This window comes from Oxyura jamaicensis, chromosome 4 (genome assembly GCF_011077185.1).
Source record: "Oxyura jamaicensis isolate SHBP4307 breed ruddy duck chromosome 4, BPBGC_Ojam_1.0, whole genome shotgun sequence".
Taxonomy (NCBI): domain Eukaryota; kingdom Metazoa; phylum Chordata; class Aves; order Anseriformes; family Anatidae; genus Oxyura; species Oxyura jamaicensis.
The window spans coordinates 51129245-51154738 of NC_048896.1; the positions used below are offsets into that span (position 1 = coordinate 51129245).

Here is a 25494-nt window from a genome sequence, read left to right on the forward strand (position 1 = left end):
CCCGTTGGATCAAGGTTCTTTCTTTGTAGCACCATTGTCTATAGCAGTAGTCCCATGTGCCTGCCCCAGCTGCCCAGAAGCACAGGGGTCTCATGGAGCTGCAGTCCAAAGCACCTGGCCATTGCAGGCTTCCTGTAATTTGTCTCCAGACTTTTATTTTGCAAAACATTGCTGTTATCTAGTATTAGTTTATTTTCTTAACCTTTTGGGAAAAGAGTATCTTGACATGATTGATTTCGGCACAGGTATCAGATGAATGCATGCCAGCATGACTTTGACATTTTATCACTGATATCATTGTTTTGGAGTGATATTTCTATACTAAGTGTGAAATGAGCCTGGTTAAAGGCAGTGTGTGCTCACTCCTTTTCCTTTATAATGTTATTACCTTAGGTATTTAAAGTTAATGATCACTCTTACAAAATTTCCCAGGTTATTGCTAGAATGTTGAAAATTGTGGAATTCTATGCAAGGGGAAAGAACATAAACAAACCACTACATGCTTTCCTTTAAATTTTGTATTAAATATCTTATTTCAGAATATGGAATGTTATAAGACTTTATTTGCAAAACTGTAGCTTAAGATGTTTGAAATGCTGAAGCTGTAATTATTTTATAATTAAAAGAGGAATTGAAGCTGAAGAGAAGTTAGAGCAACTAGTAGTTGTTTCTCATCATGAAATAATGTTACAGGTTAGATGGCACCACAGAGAGGAGGCACTTGCAGGGAGGAGAATAATGTTGAGAATAAGACCTCTTTCTGCATGCTGGCCTGCGTACAGGGCTTTTCTTTTGTCTTCAACCTGCCATTGGTGACAGTGGGATTAGTTTAAAAATATGTTGAAGTGCAGTCATGGTCAGTTCAAATCAGTCCCCCAGGATTTTGTGCTGTAATAGAGAATACTGTCTATGCTGGGAAATGGATTTCGATTCACATTTTGCAAATGCCTTTACTTGCTACGGTGGTGGTGGTAAAATCCTGAATTCCTCATGCTGTAGAAATTAACAGCAATGTTGTCATATTTCTTATCTTTGGCACATAGGATACCATGTTTTGCCTTTTTCTCTGTAGGATAACTTTATATCAAATTAATACTGGAATTTCTTAACTTTTGTCTTGCCCTTCTTAGGATTGTGTGGAAAATATTAAATGTATCTCTCCTATCCTCTCTTGTGGCTTTAGAAAGTCATTTTTTCCCTTCAGATAACTTCTACAGTTTTCTTTCTGTCCTTTCCTTGGTCTCAGCCTATCCCTCCTCTGCTTTCCTCTATGTTATATACTTTAAAAGGTGTTGGTGTGTGGATGTATGTTTACAAACCATACTGAATTGAATTTGCTCTTGAGACTTTGTTTGCTACATGTGTGAGGCTGCACATCTTCCTTTAAAAGCTGTGGCATGCAAGAACAACACACAATGTTGACATCAGAGGCTTTACATGAAAGCTCGTTTGTCTTCCCTTCACTTGTTTCAGTTCTTCATGCACCAGCAAAATACAAATGGAATTTGCTCTTTTGCCTAGCTCAATTTACTCCATTATTTTGCTTTAAAGTTGTCTTTCTAGTGTCCTTAACTGAGGTTGCTAAAACGTTCTTTTCCTTGAAGTGTGGAGGCCTCTCTTTCGTTGTAGTAGGCTGAGTTGAAAGTACCATGATGACTTTAGAAAGACTTTTTTTTGACTCAAATTATCTTAGAAATGGATGTTATATACTACAATTAGATGAATTATTCTTATCAATCCTGTGGAAATGTATCTTTACAGGATCAGAAAAGAAAGACCTTTGCATTGTGGGCTGTGAAAAGCCTGATGCTGTTGCCAATGTGGTATTAGCATTGCGGGTGGCTTTACTACGAAGGGCTGTACCAGTTGGTAGCCAATGTACATCTCTTGCTTTCTCTGAAGAATGAAGACCTGGATTTCTCTGATCATCTCACTTTTCCCAGAGTTCTGTGCTGAATTTCCCCTTGAGTCCTTTTCTCTTTTTTTTTTCAGTATTATTTCTAGTGAGAAGAAAGGTAAATTCAGTTCCAGCTAGGGCAGCAGAACTGGCTCTCAGCACTTGGCTCTATTGCCAACCATTCTGGCAATGTACAGCACCCAGTTCTCTGGCAGCTCCAGTCCTTAGAGCTGATTCTTTAGTGTCTGTATACACACACTAGTGACTAGTGCCATTGCTGGGAGTTACACAGTCAGTGTCGTGGACCTTTTCTCTTAAATTGGTGTGAGTAACTGTGGAGAAATATTCTGTGTTTTGTCTGTAAATCTCTACCTTGCTTGCAGATCTCTATGAGCATATTGCACAGCCTTGCAGATAATTACAATAATCAACTACTTGGCAGCATCTCCTGCTGCATGGTAATCCTGTTTAGCTCAGCTGCTGTCAAGAAGCAGCAGTTTTTATCCCCATGTATGCCATTTACGACTGGGTGTTAATGATAAAGTAGCTCTACCAAGGGTGATCAGAGACAGCTCACTGTGAGTTTTGGCTGCTACTGAAAGATCACTGTGTTCAATACTGCTAGATGTACTTCCTCCAGTCCACTCTGCATCTATGTCAAAACACACTCACTTTTTATTGACCCACCTGCACTCCTGGTGCATGTGATGTGCATGACATTACCAGATATACATTCAGGCTGTGCTGCTGGAGCATTGTGTTACAGATGTGAAAAGAGCTCAAATGACAGCTTTCTGAATCTTAGTGGTGCACAGAGTACGGTGGCTATATGGGGACCATTTCCTGACACAAAAACTTGTCTGCCAAACTAAATGTGCAAGCTCCTGTACATCTGATGCTAATGGGTAAGATGGACTACGTTTACTTCGTGCTAGAGCAGGTACTTTCCTACCAAAACCCTTCATTCTCAGCAAGATTTTTCTTTAATAAATTTCTCAAGTGTCTTATTAGCACCTTATATGAAGAATCATATTTCAAAATCAGGCAAAAATATTTGTTTGCTCTCTTCTCTTTTCATTCTTAGTTTTCATTTTCGGTGAAGTCTGGTACTTTGGTTACACATATATATTCAGTGTTTTTTCCCCTTGAGATTGGCTTTTTTTATTTTAATTTTGCAGCTAGGACACTGGGCTTCCTCCAGCTGCATGCTTCCTACCCTTCTCAAATAGCTTCTCTGCTGGAGTTAATTAGAGCTGTGCAGGTGCCATGCTTCCTTTAGGCCACACGTGTTCTTCCATTATTCCCCAATGTCAATGCATATTCTTTGGCCTTTCTATCAGTTGAGTTCAGTCCTCTGTGCTCCATTACTGCATCCTATCTGTAGATCCGCATGCTGGATGCTTCTAGTGTTTCAGAAAATGTGGTATTTCCAAATTTGAAACATCTGCCAGTTAACCAACTTCCATACCTCATGGTGAAGTGAATCTAAACAGCAGAAGTTATGGAAATAGACCATAGCAGTGTCTGATGCCAGCTCCTAAAATGATAAAGATCTGAAGAAGCTGGACCAACCAGCTCCATCTTCCTTCTTGGTTGAGGACTGACACACAGCAGTCTGTCCTTTAAGAGATCAGTTCATGTCTTTTTAGCTTTCATGAGCAAGTGACCATTGGCAGTGTTTAGTTATTAGTCATTGCTAGTATTCTTGGAGGCTCGAGACCTTGCTATGTTCCCTGTGGGCAGAAGCATGGAGAGACATCAAGGATTAATAGGGCATCATTGGTAGAGGAAGATCTCTACCAGCACTGCTCCACCATTTCTAGGACACCCAAAGGGACTGGAGTTACTCCTTTCAACACTGCTGACCAGTGCCAGCTTCGTAATCAAAGGGATTTTAAAATACTGATTCAGGCACAATCCCTGTTCCCTTGGTTACCTCCCTCCATAGACTGTAGTGCAAGGACTTGGTCGCTGTCATAACTTCTGAGGACCAGGAGCCTCCTGGACACTGGTGCTGGCAGAGAGATGGCTGAAATCTCCTGTCTTTCTGTTGGCTCAGCATCAATTTCCAAGTACCCATTTTCTCCTTTGGAGTGGAAAGGTATCTAGCTTTTATTTCCTTGTGTAACAAAATATACTCCATTACATGGAAAAGGCATAAATTCCAAAATGATGAAATAAAGTTCTTCCTGAGCAGGAACCTTGTACCCATGGCATATCTTCAGAAGTAGTTTAACATGTTTGGAGAAAGCCTGGATGTTTATGCGTGTAATGCAAGAAAAGGAATTTCATTCAGAAAAGTTTGGGGAAGAATAAAAGCCTGACCTCTGCTTACTCACTTAGTTAACTATTAGTTTTATGTTGAATCCTTCATGGAGGAGCAGAAAGATGAGGGGAAGGGATTAGTTTATCAGCTGTGGGTTTCTTGCATTTTACTCATAGGGATGTGGTAGTAGCCATCTTCCAGGACCAAGGTACTGAACTAGAGAGCCAGTTCTATTCCGGTCTGGAATCTTTGCATCTTTATAATGCCCTTTCAACTGCTACAGTTTCACTTGGGAAGTGGGAGGGGGGGGATAGGGGGGATGGGGGCGGGGGGGAGTTGGGGGAGTGAGGTTATAATGAGGCAGGACAAATGAGAAAAATGCACTGGAACAAGATCTTGAGAATAAAATACAACAGGGTATTTACAAGCCAACTGGAAACCTGTGGTGCAAAGTGGAAAGAGCACATGCTGCAGCCCAGATATTCCCATCTCTATACTGTACATTCTCCAGTGTCTCTTGTGTGGCTGAAATATAATAGTCCTGTTGTGAAAGTGTAGCTGCTGTGATTCCCGCTTGTGTTGTTTAACAGGAGCCAGGTCTCTGTAAGAAACTGTTTGTTTTACAAGGTTAACGAAAAGGCTGTTGCTACGTGTCTGCTGTGTAGCTGCTGGCCTGGGGGAGCTGCCACCCTCTGGAGCTATGGAAAGGACAGAACCTGTGCTGGGGATAAAATGACATGGCAAAGGTTGGGAAAAACAAGATATTTTGGGCTCAGATGGTGAAAAGCTCCAATGCAAGCAGCTGAGATTAATGAATGTTGTGGACAGGTACCAATACTATGCATGAGAGATGGAAGCAATTGAGAGCAGGATCTCATTATTCAGCAGTTCCCTATTCTGAGTTCTAACATACCTTTTCAGTTTCTCCAGAAAACAGAGGAACGCTATGCAACAATGAAAATTAGAGAGCTACAAATTTAGCATGTAGATGGGACAAAACTGCAGGCATCATTTTGGCTTAATAAGAATAACTGGTCTGCTTATAGTTTAAATACCATGCTACAAATGGTCTCATCTGTTAGTTTGAGGAAAAATGTAGTGAGTCAGTAAAGAATGGATCATCTAAAAGTAGCAAATGTGATAAAGTGATTTAGTGTTAGCAACATACTGTCTGAATATTCAGGGAGGCTTCAATCCTTCCTAACCATATGGATGTGTAAATTCTGCATGCATGAGTTGGACATACACTTCTTTTTGGAGTTACTGTGTTTTTAATTGTTTCTGTGAAGCAGATACTGAAGAATGCTTCTAGTTGTCAGACTCATCTTGCTCTTCTGGTTGCTGAAGTTGAAATTCATTCCAGTTTGCTGTTTTGATCACTGAAAGGGCTACATCCAAAGTGTTCAGAACCAGTCTTCAGAACAGAATATTTCCTTTTCCTAAGAGAGAGCAAGAGACTTCAGAGAATTCTGGAGCTGAGCAAATGGACCTGGCCATCTGGCTTTGATAATCTCCCACTTCAAAACAATTCTGAATTCTGCTGCTGTGCAGGAAATATAAGAACAGCATAGGGCTGCAGTGTACTGTTTGTGGGAGAACTCCTTATCGTGGGGGTTCGGAGGGGAAGGGATGCCTCTATCTCTGTAAGTGATGTGGTCAATTTATACCCTGTCAGCATCTCTTATTTCCTTCCTGGAACTTAACCCATCTGTTGTTTTTACTAATTAAAATATACTGTTGGTACACAGCGTGCTTTCCTTAGATGTTATGCTATAAAAAGTAGCTGCATTCTGTGCTTGTAGATGTGCTTGAGCTACTCCCACATGCGATGCTCCTTTTGTTATCTGGTGTATTTTGAAAAGGCTTGAGATTCAACAGGTCGTACTACTTAAAAACTCTATGCTTATGGGGGGGTGGGAACTTATTGATGAGTAAAGTAAGCAGAGTGAGACAAATCAGTTGTAGCAAGACAGGATCCACTTCTGCAGCAGGTTCATGGCTAGAACGGTTATTTTCCCCTCATTTTCTTTGATTTGATCCTGTTAGTTGGCTCTGGCTGTGTATCCTGACTTAGATACTAGTAACATGCTGGTTTTGTGGCTGTTCCATAATTGGGGTTGTGTATGAACAGAGAGGGATCAATGTAGGGGTGGGGCTGGTGCACCCCACAGTTTCATTTAGACACTCAGCCTGTGGCCAGTGTGCACCTGAGGACAGAGGTACTTCTGGGCCTGTAGTTGTGTGCTGGGATAGTTAATGACTTACATGTTATGGTCTTCATTTAAAGATTTGTAGAGTATGAAAGGGTGCTACACAGAATTATTTTCATTCTTGGTAAGTAAGGCTTGTTTGGCATGATAGGTATCATGTAAACTTTACTAGTCCTTCATTGAACAGTTTTCCTTGTATGCATTTAAGCATAATTCTCATAATACTAATTAAGATTTGTAGTTTGGGAGCAAGACGTTATTTATGGTAAGCTCTCTTTTTAGATACTGAAAGTGTTTAAAAGCTCTACCTTTAGAACATCTTGCACAAAGTAGGGTGGTGGTTTTGTGGTGTTTCTGTGACCCGTGATGTGTAAGCAACAATATGTGGGTATGTCCTTTAACTTCTTGGGAGTGGCTCTTCCACCTCCACATATTCAAAGGTGGGCCATCTGAATCACTTTTAACATGTATACCTAATTCAAATCAAAGAAATTGATGGATTAGTTGTGTACATTTACTGCACAGTCAGTGAGGTTTTTTATTTTGGACTAAACAGTCTTTTTTGTTAGACAGTATCTCAAATATTGTTTACTGTCAGTTTACTGTCATGCAAAACCCTAACCTGGATAGCATGTGTCATGCCTCTTGATCTTTCTGGTTGCTTATTGTTATGTTTTGTAATCTGCAAGCCTCTAGGCTGTGTGTGTGAGAGACTTGTATAGAGCAAAAATAGCTAGGGACGGATACGGAGTGTTAGATGGGAAACAAAACTGGTGTGTATATGGAAAAATTGCTTCAGAAGAAAGGGGAGAAATGTCTCTATAGTTTGTGTCAGGCTTCATTTCTGCACCAATCATTAGGAGATATATAGATCCCTTGCTAATTTTTATGTCTACAATGAACAGAATATAAAAATATTTTTTAAAGTGCTATGAATACATTATTCAAGCTGTGAGTTTGGCCATGTTTTAAATTTTCCATAAAAGCAGAAATGAACTAAGAAGATGAGGGCTCTTTTACTTCCAAATATAAAATGACTATGATTTATAAGGCTAGTTACACAAAATGTATGCTTTTGTTAGGAGAGAGATTGTTCTTTTTAACACACAGCTCTTACAGGGAATGACTGAAAGCAGTGTAGGCCGTGTTTTTGAGAGCCAAGCTAAGGCGCTCACTGATGATTTGAAGATGCTATTAGTAGTGTTATTTTGCATGTAAGCACGTTAACAGGTATTCACAAGGGGAGAGGGCACTAGGCGGTCAGCTTTCTGAAGGGATATAGGGCAGATCCCTCCATAGGGGGTTTTAAAGTTCTGATTTCTGCAGACAAATGTGGGAGGGTAGGCAGGCTCTAGCACATAAACAAGAAGTGGGCCAAACAGTTGAAAGGCTTTTGGTTTCTGTTGCTCAAGACATATGGGGTAGAAGGAAGCCCACCACTACTTCAAGAAGTAAATAAACTAGATCTGCAGGCCAAATGATGGTGCTGTGAGGAATGCAAAAGAACCGTTTCACATTGTTTGACTTGGTTTTTAAAGGAGGACTCCTTCCTGACTTAGAAAGGCAATCAATTTGCTGCTTTGCAAAACATCCAAACCCAACGCGTAGCACAGCTACAGTTGTAAGACAAGCCTGGGAGGGAGTTAGCATTGGATGGACCATCTCTGAGATCCTCTGGGCTTAATCAAAACAGTGCATTTCCTGAGATAAGTTTCTGCAAGGTTTTCTGGCCAGTAATGATATTTGGAAGGCTGGTTTTCCAGAGGCAGCAAGCCTTCCTGTTAATCTGCCACGTTAGGCCTTCAGCTATGTTAAACCACCACATTTACTTAACAAATACAGAAATCTGAAAGTGGCAATTTAGGCAGCACACACGTGGTGTTTATTTACTGTGAAGGTGCAATAACAAAACCTTTTTCTCTCACAGCAGAATCAATCTGATTTCCACCCTGGCTGCTCATTGATCCTTCCTAGTATAATTGAAGTGAAGTAGGAAAAGAATTTTTGAAATAATCTGACTAAATACAAATAAAACCCAAGAACATTTATTCTGATTGGTATGTCTTGGAAGGAATTTAAGCTCTGTTCTTAGTGATCTTGTTCACAGCGTGGCTCCATAAATAGTTGTATCAGTCAAGCCAGGAATATTGGTTGAGCTCTGTGGTTTGTGGGCAGCAATTAGCAGCTCAGACTGGTTTGAGGGTTTGGAAAATGCTTGCATAAACACATGTAAGCGTGCTGTTTCAGCCTGCCTTAAGTCTGTGCCATTACTGCAAGGGTTTTTAGGTGTTTTCCTGCTGCCTGTCCACCACTTGCCCTGGGCTGAGCTGCATCGGGATCAGAGCTGGCTGAAATCTAATAATGCAACAATAACAGGAAGTTATAATGACAGGCTTCTACTGGGTCACATCCTAGAGCTGGCCAGTTGTGCAAGCCTGGGTGCCTCCAAGGAATGGACAAGGCTGCTTATCCACATCTGCAGTTCTTTCTCTCCTTTGTAACAGTCCTCCTTCAATTCCTCTATTGCAGACACTGGTATAATTGAAAGATTATTTTATTCTTAGTGTTCTGTTTTAAGGTCACACATCTACTCTTCATTCAGGATATCTACTTTGATCACTTAGGCTCAATTAGCTAGTATATCACATCACAGATACTTATATTGTAATTATATTGATTGATCTGAACCAAGAAAATGATTTATTCTAATCAAAATTAATATTATATAGTGCCAAGAAAAGTCATATTATCAACTTATCATTCATAGGAAAGAACTGTAATAGGAAAAACATCTTAAGCAACAAGATAGCTGGTACCCTGAGTTCTTTATAAATCTTTATAAACCATCTTGTTAAATGCAATATTAAAATGAATACCAGCCCCAAAAGTTAAAACATAGTCCAGTGTAAGATCATCAAAATAACATGGTATATAAGAAATATTTTTGTTATGTATTCTAGATTATTAAAGCCATTATTCATAACTCCTTGCTTTATGCAATTAGCACAGAATAGGAAAACTTTTGTTCTCTGCTATTACTTGGCAGAGGTTCTTAGACTTGGAGCTCTGCAGCTTGCTAAAGTTAATGAATAAAAATGGATTTGTACTTAAATTCTTAACTGTGCATAGCAGGTCTTTAGTGTGCTATAAAATCTAAAATTATAACAGTATATGAGCAGCATTAATGAACATGCTGATTTGCTTTTACTGAAAAGTAGGGGTCACCTTTGATTAAATAACATTTTAGTCCTGGAAATATTTTCTATTTGCTATGACAGCTTACCTTCCTCAGAAATATGTTCTCCATTTCTGTTCTTCTATTTTACATAGGCAATAAAAATAAATGATATAAGTTCAGATTGTATTTGCACAGTAAGAAAGGAAGGAGAGAAATGTAGACCAAATGGACTGACCAAATAGATGCTGGATCTCTTAGCAGATGATCTTGGTGCTGGACCCTAAGCTTTCTGTTCCCAAAACACACTTTTTAATCACTACTCTACCATGTAATAAGTAGGTATTAGCAGCACTGCCGTTTGCTATGATGTCAGATATTGACAACTGCATTTTGTGATGGTCCTGATCCTACTGATGCATTAGGTGTGATAAGGGCCTGCCTTGCAGATTGGGCCTGACTCCCAGATTTCTGGATCCTGGCTTGCATCAAAGGGATTTAGCTGCTTGCGCCCCTTTGGGGGAGGTGTAGAAACAAAACTGAAGGCACGTCAGGAACTTCTGGTTTAAATAGCAGTGAATTCAGGCTCTGGGTAACATCAGAGCAGGAATTGCAGATTACTGTTTGGACTGACATGCACAGTTCTTCCTGGATCCCCCTTGGTTTACTGGATAATGTCTGGCTTTCAGAATGAAAGCGTGATGCTATAATGTACTCATGTGGTTTTTCTCCACCAATGACTTTTTTTCTTTTTTCTGTGGATTAACTGAAAGCAGTAAATTGCAGATACGTCAACATTGGCTGGTTTGTTCACTGTCATCAGTTAGAAAAGAAGACAAAAAGCTAAAATCTCACCATCGTACATCAAGTTAAATGTTTCCTTTCATTTACTTGAAAGATGAAGTGAAGGTAGCAAATGTTACAAAACAAAAATCAATGTGTTATTAAAAAGATAAAAATTGGTGTGATCTATGAGAGATTCATGTGTGAAATGGGGTTAGGCTTATCTTATTTAAAAACCTTGGGTTTTATTTATACATGCCATACTCCTCATGGATTAGCTCACAAGTACAAAAAAAAAAAAGCCAACAATGTAGGCTGCTTCTCTCCTTCTTGGAGAGAAGTTGTGGATGCTTCCGAAATACTGATGGTCAGTCATTGTGGTGGCGTTTGGGTTGTACTGCAGGACTAGTCTGGTGAGAGTTTGTCGTTGGGCATTGCTGTATTGCCATGAACACTTCTGGTGTCCCATAATATGAAGGGTGTTGGAGTTTGGTTTGGTGACCCCTGGATGTCTGTAGGACAGGACTATTTTTATACCACTCATCAGCCCTGTAATTGTGTTGTTGAATTGCTTCCTTTCAGTGTCCTGGTAGTTTCCCTGTGTCCGTATCCATCTGTAGCGTCCTGCCTTATATTTCAATGAGGAGGATTTTGGAGTAGTAGAGAATGGGTTTATTTACATTCTGATTTTCTTTGACTACCAGCAGTTAATTTGCTTTTCACAATGTCACTTCAATTGAAAGAATTGAACGCACCTTTTATACACAAAATAAAGTCTTAAGTTTTGACATTGAGAGTCCATCAAACAGCCTTCATGAAATATAAAAGTTGCATCTTGGTTTGCTGGAATCAAACTGAGGAAACTTGACAAAATAGGTGTTGTATGGGAGTAATTCTTAAGCTGTGAAAAATCAGTACTTTTTAGTCTCATTTAATTGCTATCAGAGATGACCAATGTCACGAATGTCTTGGCCAGACTGCCTGCTCTTTCCCATTGTAGCCTATTTTTATTCTGTCAATCTGAAAGCCATAAAATGAAATCTGGTCACCCATATGTGCAATTCAGCATTGCAAAGCAGTCAGCTTTAAGGCTGCATACTACTGAAGTCCTAGAAATGGTCTTTACATAGAATGCAAAATGCATGCCCTGATTTTTTGGTCTGCATGTTGAGTTGATCAGACTGTATTCTCTGGTGTGGTTTTGTGTGCATAGGTCACTTCTACTTTGTATATAGCTTAAAATACTTGTTCTGCTTTTCAAAATACATTTAGTTGTTTATTAACAGGAAATAATGTCTTAGGAAAAATCGAAAATACCTAAATCTTTAGACAGGAACTTTATTTTAATCTGTCAAAACAGTAGGGTGACAGTTAAACATATGCTTGAAGATTTTAAAGCAGTGGAAACAAATCAAAGTGGGAACTTTTCTGTCAAAATGGATTAGTCTTTGAAATGATCTGGGCTTTAGAGAATTATAAATTCTCCATATAATCATATCTATTACTCATTTATCGACAACACTGTTTCATGCACTTAGAATATGGGGAAAGATTGCCCATTGCTGTGAGTTGTTATAGTCCCACTGAAGTGAGTGGAACCAGCTGACAATCCACCACGTTTGCTTTCTATTAGCTGTAAACTTTCTTCTTCCTTAGTACAACACTGAAAAAGATTTTTCTGTTCCTGTTTTTCTGTTCCCATCTATCTGAGCCTGTTGCCAGCATTTTTTCTCCATTTGGACTTCCACATGTGTTGTAGGATTAAAATGTACATATAGATGAAGTTAATGATGTTCAAGTACACAGTGGTTCCCATTATTTTTTTTTCTCTGAGATGAGGCCTTCTTTCCACATGTAAATAGAAAGTTGTTTCTGCACTTCTAATGTTCCTCTGCTAGTTGGTCATTTCAAGACACCAATTATTTTTATCTCTGTTTTATACCCTTTCTTTTCTAGCAGTTCCCACCATTTGTTGCCCCATGCACTAATCTGTTTGAGCATCACACTGATTGATCAGCTTTTTTATTGTTCTTCATAACGCTTCTCTAGGTTCCACCTTCCTCCTCTTGGGAAGACATCTCCATTCTAACCATTTATTACTTTATTGGTAATGTCAGCAGGGCAAAAGAAACTTTCTTTTTCTTTTGACAAACTTGTAGTCTAGAAAGTGCAGAAATCAAGGATATAGGTTACAGAAAGCATGACTGACTGGAGAAGTCCAGCCAGCAGCTATCATGCTGCTAAGCCATGGCTTTTGTTGACTTTTTGAAGTGTTTCTTGGGAATGCTTTGTCCTGTAGTTACTTATTCCCAAGTTTACACTCCTTAATTACACACGTCTTCAATGTGGCACATTGAAAATGTATTTAGCTAAAGAATAAGTAAGGCCCTGAGAGCTTAATCCCACCCCCACTTTCTCCCAGCTCCCAATATCATATTATCACATTCAGCCTGACTGTCAGAACAGTTGAAGTTACAGCTTTGTGCTCTCTTGCCTTCCCCATCTCCAAGGCCCATAAATCCTTTCAGCTCTATCACCTCTGTGCAATTGCCAGCACACAATGCTTTTGATCAATGCACTGTGAAAACTCTGGCTGCTGCCTTCATTTCCTTTTGCTGGGACTGCTGTAACTCAAAGCTATTGAACACTTAATTACTGTAATACCCTGTAGGAATGGTACTAGTGCAGCTTGTAATGCCCTAGTGCAACTGTTATACCCTGCCATGCTTTGGCTCTTGAGTACACTATGCTTCAGTTCCTAAAATGTGTGGTAACTTTTTCTCTTCACCTGTATCTGAAAGCTTGAACTTGAATCCAGTGAAAACACAAGAACCTTCTAAATCAGCTTGTATTGATAATTGGTTCCCAGACCTCAGGTGGTGTAGTGCTATTCAACCTCTGTTTGCTACAGTAAATTATTCTTTCGTTTGTAATTTCAGATTTTTTTTCCTCTTCAGAGCAGAGACTCCATGGGTAAAACTGCAGATTAAAAAAAGAACTGATGAAAAAAGGACTGCTAAGTGGGTGAAAATTGAATGGGTTCTAAGGACTTGGACAGAGATCATATTTTTATAAATGCAGATGTTGATGCCATTTAATTTTGGCATCATTTATTGATCACAGTTAGACCTTCAAAGCCATACTGCTTTGGACTGAAGCACTTTCAATTAAGTTCATCAGTCATCATTCCTTTTTTGGAACAATGCTAAACATAATGGGCTAAACTTCTAACAGTGCTCTCTAATGTCACACTTGTAATTACTCACCCACATTCAATTGCAGACAAATGTCAGCATTTACACATCTAACTACATAGAGGTATAATGAGACAGGACCTTTCATTATTGTCACCTGCATTAGATTTCAGGCACAAAAAATAAAGTGTTTTTCTCCAAAGGACCAAATGAATTACTGTTCCATAACATCAGGGTGATTGAATATGGAGGGCATGCTAGAATTCTATTCTATTATCTTTCAAACAGGAATAACAAGGTGCAAGAGTGATAAAATACATGTGGTAGAATTCATTTATGTACAGTTGTAAAGCATGCTTAGGGCCAGATCTTGGTTATGCTGAAGCTGAGGATGAGTTTTGTCTATAACTTAACCAGGAGGAATCATTGAACTGAAGTCGGGACTGGCCATGAATTGCACCCTGCAATATAGCTGGGGGCTGCGGACTGCAATGGATCATGAAAGGCTTTGAAACTGCAGGGATCCCTACCGTTTGCAGTGCCGGAGATTCTGGTTTAATGGCCTGCAGAGCTGTAAGAAACTCAAAAAAGGGAAAAAGGGATGCGCTTGAGTGTGCTGCACAATCCCAGTCAGAGATACCTCTTGACATACAGCAAATGTGGATCATCTTATGCAGAAGCAGGCAAATCCATATAGTGCTTTAAGATAGAAAGGAGGAAAAAAAAAAAAAGTGTCTGAACTAATGTGCATCTTTTTGGGCTATCTGTCACCTCGAAGTTCTGATGTAAGTAACTGGTCTAGGGTAAGTTTTAGCCTTATAATTTGCTTCAACCCTTTGTACACAGTTTATTTTCCCCCACTTCTACATTTTTGTGCCTTCAAAGCATGTTTTAATTCAGGTGAGTTTTCTTCAGTCCCAGTTCAGTGCCCTAATGCAAAAATGATTCCTCTGAGGGCCAAGAGGTGAGTGCATGACTAAGGTGCTGAGTGGCCTTGACCACATGTTTATACCAGTGAGGAAGGCAGCTGGGGCTTGTTCTCCAGCCTTGTGGCCACTGACTTGCCACAGCTTGTGTCCATGCACACAAATTCATTTGTCCCCCTTCCAAAGAAACAGGATGAGCTCATCCAGACTCTTTGCTAGGAATACTCCCTGGTATGTCCTGCTTGGCTGCTGTCAAAACCATGCCTAAAACTGTGCCAGATGTCCAACAGTACAGACAGCTGTGCAGTAGCACACAGACCTCTGCCCTCCCTGGTTCATGACCGTGAGTGTAGCTTACAAACCTGGGTCAGTGCAGGTGGTAAGTCTCACAGGTCTTCTTGGGGAACTTGACTGGGTTTAAACTCCCATACTTGGTGGTCATAAGGTTTCTGAAGTTCTGGTAAGGTTATCAGGCATTGTACTCACACAGACAGGCAAGAAAAAGCACAGGACTTCTCTTTAAAGAAGTAGAAAGTGAAGCCAGATGAGGAAGAGAAATCCTTCAAGTATCTCCAGTAGTCACAAACTAAAAATGCAGTCTATTTTAATATGTACTTAAGTTTACAGATATCTCAAATCTTATTTAAAAAGTGAAAAATTTCATGATGGAATATACCACAAAAAGCCAAACTCAGCACAGTTTTTTTAATCAGGGACTGTGTGCCTTCAATTTTATTGCTGTAATGTACGATACTTCTCTGTTTACCAAATGTTCAAGCTTTGTTGCAGTGCTAATGTTGCCTGGCAGAGTTTATTTCTTAGGCTGTGGATGGAGGGTTGGTGGGAGGCCTCTGATCTTGGGGCCGGACAGCTCTGGCTGCTCATGGCTGTGTCCCCTTGGGTCTTGGAACTTCAAGGATAGAGACCCCAGCCTCTCTGGGCAGGGAGCTCTATCCTCTTCATAGTAAAAGTACGTCTTTCCATCCAAACAGTACTGTTGCGGCTTGTGACCACTGTTTCTCCTCTTGCCCTGCACCTGAAGAGAGACCCTGATGTATTTTCAGTAACTTCCTCTTGGATAATGGAGGGCTGCTAGTAGATCTCCCTGCAAACCTTCTCTTCTCCATGCTAAGCAAGCCCACTTCCCTCAGCTTCTCACAGGGCATGTGTATATTTTATGGGCAAAACCCTGTGATATTATAAAAGCTTTTTAAAAGTATTTTTAAAGACTGTTGATTTCTGTTATGTTGGTGCAGATGGACATCCCTCTGAATGAAGTCTTGCTTTAAAATAGTTGTTTACAGTGTTTGGGATTTGTGGCAGATTCCACGCTGCTTTTAAAATGTACTTAATATAGCTGAAAAAATGTTGGTCTTGGTGTTCAGCATCTGTAACTCCATCCAAGGCTGCGCTTGGGACCAAGGGAACCTGGTCTCTCCCAGGAACTTACTGCAGTCCATACATCCTTTGCTTTGTGCTGTGGGTGCAGGTGATGGCTGTGTTCAGTGGTGCTGGCAGAGCTCTGGCTCCGCAGAGGACTGCAGATTAAAGCACCCTCCAGCCCTTGCCTTTCATGGATCACTGTGTCACCAAGCTCTCAAATTAAGGATTTAACTAAGCTCTGGGAAATCCTTCAGACAACACATTCATTAAGAATGTGCTGCATCACTCCTATATGCACGTGTAATATTCATAATAATTCATACAAGAACTGTGTGAATTACCTCTGCTGATAAAATAACAGGAAGGGAGAGTAGCTTAATGTATGGCCTAGTGACATGGCTTAATGTGCATGTCTTTTCCAGTGCTCATTTGATTGAGATGATTATTGACAAATAAACAAGTATGTTACAGACAAGGCTTAATCGATCTTCTATTCTTGTTGCAATAATTACGCTGTCAGCATCTGAGTTGTCATTTTACAAAATGCAAACAGATAGCTTAGGGCATGTATGTATTCATAGGGCATTGTGTGTATGCATGTTTGCTTTCAAAACACAGGCATCTTTAAAACAAAGTATCTGATTTTTGACTAATAGCTTCACTGCCTTCATTTTTCCTGTTTCCTCGCAGGTCAAGGCAACAGATGCTGATGCTGACCAGTTTGGTGAAATTGAATATTTTCTTTATGATGGATTCCATTATTATGAAAAATCCAAAGCCTTCCAGATTGATCCCCGTACTGGTCAAATCTGTGTGTCTCAAGATATTGACAGAGAAGGAGATCCAACTACTTATGATCTCTTAGTAAAAGCTATGGATGGGGTAAGTTTTGTCCTTCTGTAATGCAAGGTTTGTGACTACATTAGCAAATTTGGATGTGCTGTGTGTGTACCCGTAAAGGGAAATGGAGTATGTGAAAATTGCGTAGCTTCTGAATAAATTTTCTTGCCTGTACAGGGGACAGAATGATAATTCCACAAAACTTAAATTTTGACCCGAACTGATAAAGGTTCACTGTAAAATCCAGAGTCACTCCTAAACAAGGTATTGAAAAAACATTTCTAGGACACATTAGTCCCTGTTGATTTTCCTTCTCCTTTCAGGACTGGTGGACTCCAACTGGAGTGCATTAGCAGCATTAAATGCTATCATGGAGTACATCCTTCACTTAGTTTTAGCTTAGCTTGTATGCTTTGAGGCCAGTGCGAACCAAAGCAGGGTAAAGGAGGAGTCAGAAGAGTAGTGAAAACAGCAAAGAATGTTATGAAGAACAGTCCATTTCTTTGGACAGGCCAATGAACTGAAAATACAGAAGAGTTCTGCCTGTCAAACCCAGATAGACACTGGGATAAAGCTGTCTAAAGCTGTAAAGAGCACTATGCAGTTGTTCTTTTAGATCATCATCCTTTGAAGTATACTGTGAAGATGTTGGTTCACATCACACATCAAGCTGTTCAGGGGTGGACACTTGCTCTATAGGGTGACATGTAACAGAAGATTTTGGTAAAGTGGCTTCTCTAAAAGAAGGGAAAAATATCTCAGCTTCATTTATCAATGGTCACAAAACCATCCGACGGCTGTTTGCAACAAGGTGCCCAGAAGGGAGACCATTCAATACTTTTCTTACTTTCTTTATCAGTGAACTGTGAGAAGACTGAAGAGAAAGGGTACTGGCTGTTTGCAAACTTTACATTTAACATAAAGACGCTGTTTTAAACTGAGGGATTCATGTTATTCAGGTCATGTTTTACTGTACAAGTTGAGCTGAAAAACATCAAAAATAAATTATTTGTCTATAAAGTTTTTATTTTGTACTTTGAATATTATGATTGCATTTAAAGTAGTCCTAAGCCAGCTAGTATACACTTTTTGAAAAAGCTGTTTTTTCTAGAAATAAGTTTTTAATAAAATATATGTGCTTTTCATTATAATTCTCCAAATTTCTTCAGTGTACTGTAATTTCTGTATTCATGAGTAGATGGACTTAACTGGCTGCAGTTGGTGCTTGGTGCTATTTGTTGCATTCGGAGCATGTAGTGGTCAAGGGTATATTATATTTGTATGCTGTTGAATTTGGATGTATGTGTATAATTAATGCACCTGCATTTTTCTTTAACTTGCCTAATCAGTGTTTATTTCAGAGGCTACAGAAGGTGTCTTTTACACTAAGACTGCCTTTTACAATATGTTTTTTTCTATAGTTTTCTTCTTGAGGAGAAATAGTATAATATCGTTTTTTATTTGTTTCCTGACATACAACTTTATCTTAAATTATTTCTGAATTTAAGTCTTCTTGTTGGGACAGTGTCTGAAACTTCTCCAGCAGAAGTCTGTGGCATTTTTGGAATTTCTCTGGGATGTAATTTGTCTTCAAAATTCCTTTCTAGGCAAAATTTCATAGTGTACACTTAAGTACAGATGTCAAAAAGTTGAAGAATAAAGCAGTCAATAATACAACATATAACACAAGAAAACTACTTTGCTCATGGCTTCGTTCATGGCTTCATTTTTCTCCTACATCCAGTGCTGACTTTGTGCAGGGCCTCACATGTTTTGGATTTGTATAAAGAACATATACAAATACTTGGAATAACAGAATTATTCCTATTCACCAAGGCTATGTGAGAGCTGAACAACAGCACTGAAATTCTGACGCATTTCTCACATATGCTTTTTGGCCTGGTCCGGAAGGTTAGCTTGAAAATATGAAAGAAAATAGGTTTACGTGAAAAAGGTAGATCCATTTTTTTTGTTAAATTGTTGCTCTGATGATACACTTCATGCCAAAAGTTATGGGAAAATGGGCAATGCATTGAAACTATAGATGGTTTCATTTTTAAGATAGGTCTGTGATTTATCTCCATTTAGCGACCTTGTGTTTTCAGTAGTTCAGTAATGGAGAGGAGGATTCAATTTTTGATTGCCTTGTCTGTGACAGACAAGACTTGATCTTCTTACTGGAACCCAGCACTTTACAGCTTCCATTGATTGCACTTCAAAAAATTAGGTCATCTGACACCTCAATACTAAAGCACCAAAAATCAGTATTTCCCTTTCAAAATTTCCAGTATGCCTGAAAAAATGCTGAGCCACCAGCCACCTCTACAGCAGAACTATAGTGGGTTATTTTATCTCCTGGCACGCTGCTGCTGTTTGTGATGGATTAAATGTGTTAGGTGTGCGGTTCAAGGTGGAGGCTGTGATCAGGGGAGAAATGTATACAGAGAAGTCGGGGGTAGAGTGAAGGGTCACTGTTGACAAAGGGAGGGAAGAGAGATGAAGAGGAGAGAAAATAACAAAGTTAATTAGAAATGAGGAGAGAGTATTTTCCAGGTGGTGCTCAGCTAATCTTACAGCAGGGCTATCAGTTTCTTCCACCTGTTCATGCCTGCTCCATTACATGGTTTTGGATCTTATTGGTCGTGTCTTTTATGCCCTATTTAGAAGCAGTAATGGGAGAACTGAAATGGCACACGAGCCTGTGGACAGGAAGGTGCAGAGCAGATTCTGTTAAACTGGTGTTAAATAAACATCCTGTGAGAGCATGTGGGAGCCATCGGGCTGACTTCAGTGGGGTCATAGTGTTAGCTTTATCAGCTGACAGCAATGATTTGGGTTCCAAAGTGTCTTAGTTCACACGTGTATCTGGTCCTCCTCCTTGAAAGGCTTTTATATGGAAGGAAATCATGTAGCTAGCTTATAGAAATGTTTGCACTGTATCCCATGGCATCTGCATTTAGCCCTACTTTTGGGTCTTTGTACACAGATTGTGGCAGATCAAGATCTTGCTCCCATAGCAAGGGTCACACTCTTGTCATTTGCACACCAGCTCTGCCTGGAATTACCCCCAGCTAGTCCCAGCTGCAAACAGCTGTGTTCTGCAGTTGTGACAGATCAGGGTTTCTGCAGGCATTTTAGGAGTCTTTGAACTTCTAGTCAGATAATTTCTTGTATGGATACTGAAATTGAAATGTTTTTATTTAAAATAAAATCAGATGAAGGCATTTTGTTTTGGAAAACTTCAAAAACAATTGAGAGATTTAGATCAAATTTATTGTGAAATCAAGCCTTACAAAAGGAAAATATGGAAAAACAAGATTTCTAGTAAGTGTTTTCAAATGTATAGGGATTAAAGTTACTACTCATTCCCATTTGAATGTGTGGAAGTTAGATCTGATAAGTTTTGCTGCTTATGCTTTGTTTTTGAAACATGACTGAAGTTGGTACTACAGTGTGTCTTTGCCTGTTTGCCCAAGGGTGTCCAAACAGTTATATATGCAAATTTATGCTTCCATTACTCCTTTTAAATGATTCTATCTTAGTCCTAACATGATTTCATTTTCATACAGGAAATGTGTTTTTTTTACAGTAGACATTTCTGCTGCTGTATGGTGGCAAACTTTATTGCTGTGTGTCATGCATATTTCAATCCTATTGTTTATTTGCATTTTTATGCCTGTTATCTTTTTCTTTCAACAATACTAATGCTTGCAGCTGTTTAAAAATAAAAAGCAAAACAAAAACAAAACCTGTTATAGTTAACAGAAATTTAATTGGAATAATGCTAGTTTAAATTCTATCTACTGGCACCTATACCATCTGTTTACAGACAATAGTTGTCTGGTTTTCAAAGCCAAAATCTTCAAGTTGCACAATTTTGAGGTTGGTGCACAATGAGAGGCTTTCAGGAGTGTGTCCAGCTTCAACTCTCTGAAGACCTGGCACATGAAGCCCCCCCCCCCCCCCCCAATTGGGAAGACCTGATGACCTATGCTTGCACAGGTTGCTCTCTGGGATTGTCCAGCTCCAGCAACAAATACCTCTCTAGATAACAGTGTATATACCAGTCTACCATTTCTCTTCATCAGTGTGGCAAGAAGCTTCAAAAACTGCAGAGGACAGTGCCTAATCCCAGCTGGATCCACGTGGCTTCTATAAAGCCTCTCCATAATGGAATGTAAATTTGTGTTAGAAGCACATGCTTGGCTACAGTGAAGTCCAGAAGAAATCTGTATGCCATGCTGAGAGTTCAGATGATGGGAACACCCCAAAACCCACTTTTTTTTTTTTCTTTGTAAAGGGTGGAGTACTTTGTTTTTGCCCTTTCCAGGTGAGCTTCTTGAGAGCTTTGATAAGACTGCCCTTCATTAGGATTTTATGGCTGTCACTGAATGGTGGTGGTGGGCTTGTTTGAAAGTCTGTGCCACAGTGACTTCTCATTTTGCTTGTTTTCCTCAAGTCTGGATCTGTTAGGTTCTGGTTTCAGCATAATCTAGGATTGATTAGCACATAGTGCTGTGGGTACCATATGAAGCACTACTTTCTTTTATGCCCTACAGCTGTGCTTTTTTAAAGCCTTTTCCTGGGGCTCTTTGTATGAGAATGGTGTGATGGATGGTTTTTATATTTGTTTGGCTTTTCTTGGTTGGAGTTTCCTTTTTATTCTGGACTACGGAATAAATCCTTTATCTTAACTTGTTGGCCCAAGAAAGCTCTCTGCCTGCTAAAATCACCCTTTGGCACAGTGTGCCTAGGCAAAACTGTGTGTCCACAGTTTTGCCTAGTGTGTCCATCCATCCCTTCCCCCCCACCTGTTCAGTTTTTGCCCAAACTAAGATCTGCTGATTTTAGGCCATATTTTCCTTCAATGGGAAGGGATTCCGTGCCATAGGATAAATCCATGGCAATAATTTCTGCCAGGCAGTGTTGGAGATGAGCCAAAGATCATTGGTTCTGCCTTGGCTCTGGAATTCGGGTGAGTACCCTGCAGCCTTCAGGAAGCCTTGACTATTTATTTAATCTGGGGATGCAGTGGGGAAGGATGCTATCCCATGTGCTCATCAGATAACCTGGGCTGATTCTTCCCTGTTCTCCTGCTGCTGGCAATGACACAGTGGCAGAGAGCTCCTTTAGTACGCGGGTTACAAGGATGTCTGCTACTCAGGGTCAGAGGGAGCAAAGCAGCCTGCATATGGCGTGTTGAACCTTTTGCAGAGATCATGTAGCTGCTGAAAAAATGAAGATCTATAATGCCACTTAAAAGAAACAAAAATACTTCTTTTTCATCTGTGATGAATTAGTAGTAAGATAAGACTCTTAATTGGTAGCTTTTCTAGATTTTTATCTTTGAGTCATTAGTCTTTTTATCCTTTTCTGAAAAACTGTTTGTGAATAGATCAAATTTCTTTTGGATGCTGAAAACTACTTCAAAATCAGATGTCCTTGTAGGAACTAAGACTTTTAAATACAGTTCTTTAAAGTAGATCATTAGTCACATCTATTTGCATATACAAGTGCATCTGCTAAATGTGAAGGTACGATTTTATAGAGCATTATGATCACATCTGTGTGCTGCATACTCATTACTTACTGAATTTACTCAGGATTACTTGTGGCCTTACACTGGGTGCTGTCACTTGCTCCTTGTTATGAAGCAGTTTTTCAAAACTCAGCTAAAATGCACCGAGAATGCTTGCATAGGCAAAGTGCACATATTTGAAAAATTAAGAACTGAGGAAAAAATTGAGCTTTATGTATTGTGCATTAACTGACCTTGCTGTCACAGAATACATGGTTAAATCTGCCTTGCAGTACTACACAGTACTACAGTACTGTGCCTGGGTTCTTGCTGAACCACGCATTTTGTAAGTAATTGCATATAAAGTCTTAAAGTTCTGTTGTTCACAAGAGGAGCTTTGACATACTGAGAGACAAATAGGTAAACAGCTCACCTGAACAGTAAGAGTATTTTTTAAAGATGTTTTCCTTTAATAAAAATAAAAACCCTATTAAAAAAAAAAAATAAAGCTGGCATAATTTTCAATTTGTCCTGAGATTGTAAGTGAAAGTTTTATCATGGAAAGAAGAGATCAGGTTTAGGCTTCAGGGCTGAAGTACAGCAGTACTTCAAATTCAGATTCATTTATAGCAGATCATGAAATTGCCTACCAACACAGAGTATGCCATTACTAACTTTTATGTTACAGCTCACTTTTATAGAGGTACATGAACAACAGTTCATTAAACACTTCAACTAGGCCAGTTACGTAGGCTGGTATTTATTTAGGTTCTGAAGAACTTCTAATGATACTGAAACTTTGGTGGCTCTTCTGCTGTCTTTGAGTATGAAGAAATATTTTGCTTGTTATCCTTTTTTTTGTTTCTTTTTTTTGGTAAATATACTACTTGTCCAGTTTTCTTTTTATTTTACACTGAAGCAATTAATGTAGAGATAAGCACTCAACACTCATAGGCAAAGTTTTTAAAGAAGTTAAGGCTTTTGAAATAATTGCCAGTGCCTCTCCATTTTGACAGCATGGTGACTTGAAGGTTACATACTATCTTCTAGGTTTAATAAAGAAAAAAAAAAAAAAACATGCTTTCATGTCAGATCCTGTATATCACAGTTCAGCTGGGATCAAGAATTTGACAGCACCATTCCGTGATCAAAAAGGTTGAATACTGTAGCGGAGATCTTGACAGATTCTTAACAATTTTAGTGTCAACAAGACAAAACAGAGCTGTTCAAAACAGCACTGCTTCTACTACTTGTTAATCAGTGTTTCTCCTGCCACAGGCAATTAAATTTTTTTAAAGACAATGAAGAGGAGTACTAGTAGCTTTATATGTTCTTACAAGTTTGGTCCTGTGAAAGAACAGAAAATATTTGTCATGGTTATTTTGACTTGGTGGTAGCTTTGTATGTCCTATTCATACTGTATGGGTCACAAAAATCATAGGATTCTTACACAAGCCTACATAATTGCTAGTTTTTGTCACATCAAAACAGTAGTTAAAATATCTGAACATTTGAGAAATGGGATTTCAAAATGAACAACTGTGGCTTTTTGTTGCTTGTAATATATTTTGACAAATGTAATTTTCTGTCAACAACAGACTTGTTTAAAACAGCCTTCATGTTTTGGAAGATCAGCTTTGTGCTTGCTTCTGAGTAGATGAAGTGTATCCATGTGGTTAGAAATAGAAGTAGTTTGTTCCTTCTCACTTGGGATGTTACTTAAACGTTTTCATAGCCAGAGCAAGAACTGGGCCATAACCAAGTTAATATTGCTCTTGACTCACGTGCCGGAATACACTGCTGCTTCAGGAAAAGTAGGGTCTGTCTCCATCATAAGATTTGGTCTGTCTTCTGAGAGATTAAGTAGTTAGTAAGTCTCCAACTTGCTTCTCTCCTATCGCCAGACTGACTCTATTTCCAAAGATTTTACAGTCTTGACATAACACCATAGGATAAATATAAATCCTCGGGAGAGGGTTTTGGTTTTTCATGTCTGTTTAGCAATAATGAGACTTGGAAGAAGCAGCTAAACACATTATCATGAGCTTTTTTGCAGTTTGGTTTCATGCTGCTCTAACTCTGTGCTGCTCAAACCTTTCCTATTTTTATATGTTTTATATTCTTGACCTAATTTCTTCCTTGGCCCACTCACTTTCCTTAAAATCAGTATTTCTAAGTCCTGTCCTAAAATACCTGATAGTGCTACCTGAAAGCTGTGGAGCTACAACCCCAGGGCATCTTCTGACAGTGGGCTTCAACACAGCACATAGGTTCTAGTTCCTGTGCAGTGATTTCCTTCTCAGGGAAATCAAGATGTTGGGGAAATGCTCACACTGAAGCGGGGTTGGGGTGCAGGCAGTGAGCCCACTAGATATGCACATCTCCCATTCCCCGTATTAGTGCTGTGATTTGCTTCTGTTTTAGCAGTTTGAAGTGCAGGGCCCTGCCTTGCCCTGGTCCACAGGTGCTCGTTGCCTCCTCCATGACTGTTCAATGACACTTTGTGGCTTTGCTTTCCTTGGAAGAAAACCCAAGCATACCACAAGGAGGATGTGGGCCAGATCTCCTACTTTGCAGGTGAAATATAGGCACTGTGATCCACAAGACAGTCAGTCTTATTTTTTTGCATACTTGAGCTTTCATGGCAATGTCACTATCACCCAACAGGGATAGTGCTACTACACAGAAAGCTAAACAAAAATCCCTATGGAAAGCTGGGGAGAACACTGATATTTTCTCCGCAAAATTAATTCTCATCTTGTGTGAGTAATAAACTCAAAAATAATTTCAGGGAAATTCTTACACTGCAAGAAAAAAATGATATCCAGTCTAAATCATTTGATACTGTTAAATCCAATCTTCATGAAAGTAATCAAGACATAGGATTAGGTATTTTTTATATCTCTACAAGCTATGTTGCATATCCCCAATACTGAAATTGCAAAATGAAGTTTGGACATGCTCAGCATAGCTTGTCATTTGTATGTGCCAGCATCCCGTCTGTCTCAGCAGTTTCTGTAAGTGACTAAGTGATCCAAGCACCATGCTCCCAGAGTCCTTCCTTCAGCTGTGCCTTGATATAGTGTGTATGGTGTGTGCAAGGTATACACATGCATTTGATGGTTTGTGCCTATGTTGTACACATCACTGCCACAGAACTTGCTGAGAGTTTTTTAATATATATATATATATATTTTAAAGAAAACACCACCTAAATATACTCCCCCCCACCACCCCACAACCGTTCCACGGGGACTATGTGGCTATGAGAGACAAATTGCCATTTGTTTCACTGTGGGGTC

The 25494-nt window shown here is 39.4% G+C and overlaps 1 protein-coding gene across 1 annotated transcript in view; it reads left to right on the plus strand.

The window, feature by feature from the left end:
* DCHS2 (dachsous cadherin-related 2) overlaps nucleotides 1-25494 on the plus strand; it is a 108250-nt gene that overhangs the window by 24744 nt on the left and 58012 nt on the right. The window contains exon 3 of the mRNA XM_035324354.1: nucleotides 16525-16716. Coding sequence (XP_035180245.1) covers nucleotides 16525-16716 — 192 coding nt within the window. The remainder of the gene's footprint in view (nucleotides 1-16524; nucleotides 16717-25494) is intronic.